The sequence below is a fragment of the Sinocyclocheilus rhinocerous genome, unplaced genomic scaffold (genome assembly GCF_001515625.1).
Source record: "Sinocyclocheilus rhinocerous isolate Xijiao unplaced genomic scaffold, SAMN03320098_v1.1 scaffold553, whole genome shotgun sequence".
NCBI lineage: Eukaryota > Metazoa > Chordata > Actinopteri > Cypriniformes > Cyprinidae > Sinocyclocheilus > Sinocyclocheilus rhinocerous.
In genome coordinates this window covers 542567-552285 of record NW_015627255.1, presented here as the reverse complement: position 1 = coordinate 552285, position 9719 = coordinate 542567, and the positions used below count along the sequence as shown (strand labels likewise).

General features: G+C 36.3%; 2 protein-coding genes across 2 annotated transcripts in view; one reads left to right on the top strand and one right to left on the bottom strand.

The window, feature by feature from the left end:
• necab2 (N-terminal EF-hand calcium binding protein 2) overlaps positions 1 to 6215 on the top strand; it is an 89359-nt gene extending 83144 nt beyond the window's left edge. Inside the window, exons 10-12 of the mRNA XM_016536002.1 lie at positions 2505 to 2617; positions 4892 to 4983; positions 6017 to 6215. Coding sequence (XP_016391488.1) covers positions 2505 to 2617; positions 4892 to 4983; positions 6017 to 6045 — 234 coding nt within the window. The 3' untranslated portion in view covers positions 6046 to 6215. The remainder of the gene's footprint in view (positions 1 to 2504; positions 2618 to 4891; positions 4984 to 6016) is intronic.
• Positions 6216 to 7664: 1449 nt separating this feature from the next.
• The window catches only part of LOC107726327 (putative sodium-coupled neutral amino acid transporter 8), a 6124-nt gene continuing 4069 nt past the window's right edge, over positions 7665 to 9719 (bottom strand). Inside the window, exons 7-10 of the mRNA XM_016535877.1 lie at positions 9274 to 9421; positions 8993 to 9192; positions 8299 to 8350; positions 7665 to 8174 (exon numbers count right to left, since the gene is read on the bottom strand). Coding sequence (XP_016391363.1) covers positions 8072 to 8174; positions 8299 to 8350; positions 8993 to 9192; positions 9274 to 9421 — 503 coding nt within the window. The 3' untranslated portion in view covers positions 7665 to 8071. The remainder of the gene's footprint in view (positions 8175 to 8298; positions 8351 to 8992; positions 9193 to 9273; positions 9422 to 9719) is intronic.

Genomic DNA, 9719 nt, shown 5'->3' with positions numbered 1-9719 from the left:
ACTATGGGTCACATTTGCTTCATCTACAGAGCTTAGTTTTATCACTTTATTCCACAGCACTGAGTCTGAATGAAGCACCCTTGCAGTTCAAACAAACACTGAAGACTAATGAAAGACATTAGTGCAATCGGTCGCATTGCAGATCGCATTCGGATCAGCCACATGTCGAAATGCAAAGAAAATTGGATTACGAATCCTCGTGCGTTCCTCTAATTATTCGTACGTACCCATCAGATCAGGCCTCCAGTGGAGGAGAATGGGAAAACACAATGATACTTATTGAGTTTTGTGTAGGTTGGGTAATGTAGTGTTTCTGATTGCATTCTGGCTAGTGTTGGGTGGCATAGTGCTCTTGATTAAGTTCAGGGTTTATTACCACGCTTCTGCTCTTTTATTGCCCTCCCCTTCGGGGAACAGGACGGCTGTCAAATCAAAGGGCCTAATGGTTTTCGCTTGGGTTTTATCTTTCCCACCTGCCGGGGAACAGCACATGGTCTATTAAAGATGTGACACCTTAGTTATAGCATACACTACCCCTGTGTTTCATTCGGAAAGGCTCATCCCTATGCCCTTAATCCCTTCAAAGGGTTTACCCTCCGAAGTGAGAGCTTCGAATGGTTGAAGGGTGTAGGGGACCAAACAACTGTTCCTTGAAGTGCCCTTCTGCGTCATCATCACGTGCCCACACGGAGGCGCCGTCATCATGCCAAGAATTGTAGAACCGAAGTGTCCATCAGTTGTACCCTTCAAAATCCTTCATTCCGAAGGGCCCTTTGAAGTGGCCAGTTTTGAGCACTTCGGTTTGGAACGACTCTTCAATATGGCGGCCATGTTTGTTTTCACTCTGAAGTGCCCTTCGGAGGGCGATATATCCCGTTTGGAACGCACCGTACATACAAAAAATACACCTTGGTTTCTCTAAAAACATACCCTTTCTTCACTATTTAATTCCTGTAAAGTTATGATTTTTGTTGCGGTGAGGTTGTTTGGTTGTAATATGGCATACAAAAGTTATAGCCAAACCCAAACTGAATCGGAAGACTTTTCTGTTAGGGAAAATAATTTAAGGCTAAATAATTCTGCAAAGTTTACCAGGTGCGGTGGGCCTGGTTATAGGATAATATACACAACTGTTCAAAAGTTTGGGGACACTCACCAAGGCTGCATTTATTTGATCAAAAGTACTGTAAAAACAGTAATATTGTGAACTATTATTACAATTTAAAATAGCTGTTTTTTGTTTTACTATTTTAAAATATAATTAATTCCTGTGATTGCAAAGCTGAATTTTCAGCATCATTACTCCAGTCTTCAGTGTCACACCATCCTTCAGAAACCATGCTAATATGCTGATTTGGTGCTCAAGAAACATTTCTTCTTATTATTAATGTTTATATATCAGTTATTCTGCTCATTTTTGTGCAAACCATAATACTTTTTCAGGATTCTTTGATGAATATAAAATTTAAAAGAACAGTATTTATTTTAAATAGAAATCTATTGTAACTTAATGTTTTTACAGACACTTTTGATTAATTTAATTTATACTTGTTAAATAAAAGTATTCATTTCATTTTTAAAAATCCTACTGACCCCAAACTTTTGAACTGTGGTGCATTATAAACTTTTTAGAGAATATTGCTTCAGGTTGAAATGATGTGCATATAGGCATCATAAACTTTTATGATTTTCAGCATATAAGTGCAGATGTTAATCAACACGTTAGGCTCCTCAGGGTGCTCTGCAGTGTGGAAATAGTCCGCCAAGCAAATATTACATTTAAACCTATCATTTCTTAGTCTGTTGCAAGGTAATATCAGTTATTTAATCAAATCTCTCAGACTTAATAAAATTGGTTCAAGATGACAGCACCAATTTAGAAAGGAGTGGGAGGCTTTGAGTGACGTGTTACACGAGAGGTGCAATCATGTGAAATAGACAAGTCAGAAGAGGTTCATTTTCATTTCCATTAAGTTCTAGATTGTTCCTTCTGGAAATGTTATGAATTTTTTTTTCGGTGCTTGTTGCAAAGGCCAGTTTTAAAGCCAGTACTGTACTTTATTTGGTAGCCAACCACACTCCCACAATTCTACATCATTTACTGAGTACACTGGGAATTAATTAGTTACTTAGGCGACGATCCAAAAGAGTAGCTGTATTGATTTTACAGTCTGGTATGCATCATATTTATTTCTCCTTCTCCTAAAGGAGTAACCATATGCAGATCTTTCATAACCCTTCATCTGCAATATAGACCATGACTCTGAGTAAATGAGGGTCAAAGCCTTTAAGGCAGTTTGCTTTTCCTTAACGGGGTTAGAATTAAGTGTTTATAACTTATGATTTCTTGAACCCTTCTGCTGTGATTTGAGTCTCTAAATATGTCTGGTTTTATTTATTTATTTATTTATTTTGCCTAAAGAGAATATTAAGTGAATATTAACATCAAGACAAATGTTAATAATATTCAAAGCGTTCCTGTTGCTCTCTTTCTCTTTCTTCAGTCTCTTTACCTGATCCGCCAGGAGATGAAAGTTTCCCAGAAGCAGCTGGGAGAGTTCTGCGAGGCCCTGAAACAATACCTGAAGAATGTGTCTGCCCAGAGAGACTGTTTCCAGTGAGTTAAGTTCATGGTTTTGTCTTAAACTTGACCTTCTAGTGAGTGTTTTTCTCATTCCCTCCTCGTGTCTCAATGCATCATATTCAATTCAACCAGATAAGTCGTTATGATAGTACAAAAGTATTCTTTGCTTTTTTGTGATGTCAGACTGAACCGTTTTCAGTTACTTTTTATCTGCTGAGGGAATGGCGTATGTATGTTCTATCGAAGTTTCATATATTTCAAAATGTCTGTTGGAGGGTAGCAAAAACTATACTGCTATGCATTTCTTAGAGAATGAACCTATGCATCTCTCATAAATGTATGTCTCAACATTGTGTATTTATCCCTGATGTGTGGAAATACAACACTGTATCATTTTACCTCCTGTTGATAAAGATGGCAGGCGAGCAGAGGGGAGTGTTGTTATTCTAGTTCATCATTTATTTATGAAACCGGCTAAACAATTGCTGCTTTTTCTGCAGTATACACATCATTTACAAAGCCCTAAAATATCAAAATTGTCCTGAAATGTTTTAAAATCGGTAAGTTTGTGTTCCCTGCCACCATTCAAAAGGGGTCAGCAAGTTTTTTTTTTAAGAAAGTAATACTTCAATTATTCAGCACGGATGCAATAAACTGATCAAAAGTGACAGTAAAGACATTGAATCCTGAGAATCCCGAAAAAAATTCATCCTTTTCCACGAAAAAATCCTAAGCAGCACAAATGTTTTCAACAATGATTAATTGTTGAAAACATCAATCAGCTTTGCCATCACAGGAATAATTTAAATGTTAAAATACATTAAAATTAAAACCAGTTATTTTAAATTGTAATAATATTTAACAATATTGCTGTTATTACTGTATTTTTGATCAAATAAATGCAGTCATAATGAGTATGAGAGACCTTTTTCACAAACATTAAAACAAGTCTTACTGACCCCAAACTTTTGAACGGTAGTTGCTTCATTTTGAAATTTTTGGTCAGACCACAACTGAGAGCATTTTTTTTGCAGCCCCACAGGATGAAATATTAATGTAAGAGCAGTGAGTAAAGTAGGTCCTTTGCAGTGTTTCTCAAGGAAACTCCCTGAGTCTGTTCTCTGAGAGAGGGCTTTGTGTGGCAGCATTTTGTACTGCCGTCAAGATTCACATCAGACTAGTGAATAATTGATCAGCGAGAACATCTGCAAGCTTCTGCAAATACCCCATTGCTGCTGAACTGTCATCTCTGTAGCCTCCCTTTTTATCTGCCTTATTTCTTTCAACTTTCCTCCTCTCTATTACTCTATTATGATGTTCTGTTTGTGAAATATTCAGAGTTTCCTTTTTTGAGGATGCTGAAGTCAGTTGAACAGGGATTGAAATGGTGTTTCGTTTTTACAACCGCTCTTATAACTCAATAACACCAAGCCACTGACTGGCTTTCAATGCTGTTGTTCACAACAATAACACACCTGTACAGTTACTAAAGTCAAAATGAAACCACAATTGAACCTATTCACTGTCTTAATGCACATTCTGTGAAGGATTCATTGGATTCATCTAACTTTCCTCTCAAACAACTTTTCCTTTCTGCTGTTTTGCCATGCAGGCTATCGGGTAATGCTAATTAATAGTCTAATAGCTCACATTCAGTCTGCATTCTGGTATGTAATCCCCACTTTTCACCATCCAAATTATTCTTCTGTCTTATCTCTTCTTGTCTATCTATCTGTCTTAAATGCATCAAATTACAGATGTAAAATGGATAGCAGAAACCATTAACATTGACTTTAAACAGCTACAGCTGCTGGAGACATGGCATGGCATGTTCTGTTACATGTGGGCGACCCAAGATTGAGTAAAGCTTGAATCATTTCCCCATCCAGAAAGCAGTCCAGAAACTGCAGTACTTGCTGCAGCTTTGCAGCCTCTAATGAAAGTTTGAGGAGTGTGTGGTGATTGTCTGAACTGGCTGATGTTTAGACTTCTGTTGATTTATTGAGCTAATGCTAATCATTGCTACAACTGCAGCCCTTTAGGCAATATAAAAGCAGAGCAGGAATTGTGAGGAGGTACTGCCATCAAGTGGAGGGTCATACAGTACAGTGGATAATTATGGTTTTGTTTACGTTTTCTATAGGGTGGAAGTAACACATAACACATTATCCCTATTTTCTTTATTCTGACTGTTTGTTTTTATAAAACATTAACAATATATTATTGATGCTATTTTGCATCTAAAGACATTACAGTGCTGGAAATTTTTTTTTGCTCCTTTTCTACCCTTCTCTGCTTCTCTCTCAGGCACGTTCAGACTGCAGCTTGCAAGGCTTTCCAGCATGTGAAAGTGGATACTCTGTGCCAGCCCGAGGCTGTGTCTGCTGTCGCTGTGCCTGGTACGTTCCACTGCTGCCAGCCGTAGGCTCTGCTATGGGCATTGGTGCCAAGCCAGCCTTTGACGCTACTTTTTGTGTCTTGTGTCTCTGGGGTGATGTCCTTACATTTCACAGCCATTAAGTATTCCTACCTGCCCTACAGGATTACTCTCATTTTCAGCATGCCCGTCCTCTGACATTCTCTGCATTAATATCTTTTGAAGTTTGAAATCTCTCAATCTTATTTCAGCTGTATGTCAGGAGACAGCTTTTGCAAAATATACAAACAGTGTAATTATCCTACATAGTTGTAAATCTCTTTCTCTCGATAGATAGATAGATGGATGGATGGATGGATAGATAGAAAACAAATTCATATATATATATATATATATATACACACACAGTGAGTGCATGTTACATATATACAGAGAGAGAGAGAGAGTGAGAGATAATCAATATTTTTGAATTTGTTTATATATATACACAAATTTAAAAAAATATTTATTTGATTTAAAAAATAGGGATTAAAACACGGTGGCCTGTATAGCACCAAAAAAATGTAAGTGTGTGTGTATGTTAAATTATATATTTAATATATAACATTTTAAAGAAGTTATTTAAAACTATTGAAAAAAAAACTGTTAAAAATATCACATATTGAAGATTTTTTTATTTAAAAAGTCATGAATATTGCAATAAATCTCAATAGCTCAATTGCAATAATCTGTATCAATAAATAACTAATTATAAATATTTTATATATTTCATCTGTTCAGGAATGACTAATATGACACAAGCAAACTGTTTGGTTTTTTTCTCTTTTTTAGTGAAGGTCTGCTTTGATTCCCCATTACAATTTCCAGTACTCCTTCCATCGCATAATCGAAACACTTTATCTCATGTGGTTCCTTTTGCATAACCGCAACAGAAATTATTTGTCTAAAATGTCGGTTGACATATTTGTATAAACCTAAAGAAAGGAAGCTGGGGCATTAAACATTTACTGTTTATCTCTTTAATACTGACACTGACTCTGTGTCTCTCTTTCTAGCCGCCTGGTGCAGCTTGAACAGAGACTGAGAAGCGAGCCGGTCTGCAGGTGGAATGGTCCCGCCTTATGCCTGAAAACCTTCTCTTCTTCACCTCTTCCTCCCTCTGTCACAGTCCCTGCTATCTTAACTACCCCCACCCCTTTCTCTTGTGCTCTCCCCACTCTGTCTCCTTCTTTTTGTAGTTACTTGTTTACACAGTATCCATATGATATTGAGCCAAAAGTAGTGTCGGCTGCAGAGAACACCAGACACAGTACCGATTCCCTCTTCACCCACCACTGCAACACACAGAAACGACATTAAAACTCCCCAGAGCTTTTGGGAACTTCACCTGGTTGATTCGCATTTGCATTTGAAATATCAACTTGCATAAACAGTGTCTTCAAACGAAATGAGGCTGATTAATATTTCATCCCAATTCAAAGATGCATCCGCTGCTTTGCAAACAGTTCCCTATGGTACAACTTCTGAGAAGACAAAAACTGTGCAGCAAAGTATTTCTACAGCCGTCCATGGACAATAGTGTTTCTGTAAAGGTCATTTGATATTAGTTATAGTGTTATAAGTGCTTTGAACTGTATCTTCATGACACATTTGTGTAACGCACTGAGCCACGTAGAGAGACTGGTACTTTTGTCAAAACATGACCATGACGCATTCTGCCAGTCAAAGGGCCTACATTTACAACACACCAAATAAACATCTGGTCCAAAAGCACAATGTACCTGAAGTATAGATGAAATGCTTATGTAAATGAGATTTGCTGGTAGAGAGTAGATAATATCCTGAGTAATAACAGAATTATATTGAATATTTTATGTTGATCATTTTTGAAAGATAATATTTGGATCTAGGAAGAGTGCACAGAGTTAGAGAGTGGCATTAAATTCTTATTCCATCAGTTTTATTGCTTCTCTACAATTGAACATTTGGCATCATGTCATTTCTCAGGACAAGCAAAAAAATGTCCTCATAGTAGAGGATTTTTCAAAGTGGGTCAGACTTCCACATCTCTCATTTGTTGATCAGTAACTCAAAGGCTGTTGTATTTGTGTGAATTTCTGGTTGGCTCAATGTGTAAACAACTCAAAACCAACACGGCCCAAACTGCATCGTTTCTTTCCGTTTGCTTTCCCACCACTCCTGCCTTCTGTTTGGTTTGTTTATCCTTCACAGTGAGTGCATGTAACAAATGAATGTCCAGTAAATTATTTGCCGTAGAATTTAGCTATGCTACTTTAAATGGATTTTGTGCATTTCTTATTTTCTTTTATATTACTCCAGTAACGGAACAAAAAACCTCTCTCTCTCTCTATATATATATATATGAAATGAATAAAACTTACTATATGAGCAGTCACTGTTAATGGCATTGTTTGATGAAATACTACTTCTTATATCCATGTATGTTTCCGTATACTGACTTTCTCTCTTATAAGTGAGTGTAGAGATTTATTGCAGGGATGCAAAGTATTATATTCGTCTTCAATTTGTTAAAATTCTAGATTATGTAGAGTGCTGCTATTCAATAAAGTACTGAAAAAGGATCTGTCACTGCATTTTTCAGCTTTTTTTCAGTCCTTGGGTGTTGGAATGAACTGAAAAATGAACATTTTTACATTGTCACATTCAATTGGTCAAAGACAATTTATATAAAAATGTGTTTATTAATTTACAAATTTGCTTATGTGTACAAAAGTGGTTCCGATGAGACCTAAAGAATAGTCCAAATATAAACACACAACTTCAGCTCTTTTTCTAATTTCATATCCTATATTCTTTTATTATAACTAAGCTCACATCTGTCCCAATGTGACATTGGCCATTAAAATAGCAGAACATTTAAAAAAATGACAATATATAAATAGTTCAGATTTACATGACATGTTTGTCTGAGGTATTCCATACAAATTTAGTTGTACATCTGTACAACAATCTCCATTTTTAAGGAATTATTCCATACATGAAGTATTGGAGCAATGTCTAAAATTATGCCAACCCATACAATACCATACAATTAAAAGTCCTTGTGTTGAACAGTAACAGACAGAAATTTAAGTATCACTTAGGAGTTGCATGATCGCAATAGAAGTGCTCTGGCCAAATATATAGGTACCACAGAAAAGCATGATCATTCCCCATGTGATCAGAAGATATCTGGGACAAAACAAAGCATAAAAACAAAAGGTTATTGTGAAAGTAAAAGAATAAGTATGAATTTTATTAAACATCAAAAACAGGATCCTAAAGCACTATGATATTTATATCCCACTTCACTCACTTCATTGCAAGAGAAATTGACTCTGACTGCACCACAAATATTAGGCAAAGCCCTTTAATAAAAATGAATGCAAATCAACACAAAATTATATGAATATACACATCATGCTACCAAGATTCGCATTATATCAAAACGCACAGACACTGTTGTGAGAATCAAGCTAAAACCATTATTCTTATTTAAACTGGTCATATCATGAGGAATATTTTTATAATCAGAATGACATAATAATAATATAAAACACATGACCCCCCTCTATGAATGTGAATATTCATTTTTAATTTAATAAATTATGGCATATAGAAACAATTTTTTTTTTCAACACACATCATGTGGCATTGTAAAAGAAATCAAAAGAGGCAAGGCAAGGCAAGTTTATTTGTATAGCACATTTCATACACAATGGTAATTCAAAGTGCTTTACATAAAAGAAAAGAAAAAAAATAATCACAACAATAAAACAAGGAATTTAAAAACATTGAAAATGATTAAAACAATTGATTTAAGAAGTTTAAAATGAATTTAAGAAAACGATTATACATAGAATATAGTGCAATCAGTTCGGACATCGCACAGTGCTCATTCAATGAATGCACAGCTAAACAGATGAGTTTTGAGTCTGCATTTAAATGTGACTAATGTTTTAGCACATCTGATCTCTTCTGGAAGCTGATTCCAGAAGAGACACAATTACCTGGAAATATAAAGATGAAGAAAGCACTGACTCCTCCGACAACACTGATCACTTTGCTAATGTCTGGAACAACCACTGCGATGAGAAGAGTGATTGTGACCCAGACTGTGGTCAAGGCAACACGGGTCCGGCTCTCGTAAGACTCTGTCACCGCTGTGTGTTTGTGTCGTCGCCGCAGCAGTGGATCCTGAATCACAGATCTACACACACAGACATGTCAATTAATCTATAGATGTACAGTAACTCTTCTCCTAATAGCCATAAGACAGTTTGCTGTATACCTTCCAAGCAAGATAATGATGGGGTAGATGGTGATGATTGAGATTCCAAACAGCAGCCTGGCAACGATCATGGTCACATCACTCCCACTGTACGACATCAAAATATCAGGAGCAACGTTCTTCCCAAATGTCAGATACCCAAAGACTCCTACAAAATAGTCCTTGTTAACAGCTCATCTGTTAAACAATATGCTCATTAGTAAATGCATGCATGCCAGTCAACCATTACCCCCTCCTTGATTAAAAAAAAAAAAAAAAAAGTATTGTAAAAAAAAATTTCTTGCATTGCCGGGTTATTGATTTGCATATAAACTGGTAAAAAGGGTTATTTTAGTAAGCTGATTTTTGGTAGTTATCAGTATATAACCATATTGCATGTAAACATGCTCAGCAGGGGACACATGGGGGGGGGGGATATCGTTAGTCTTTGAATCCCTGATGTCAGC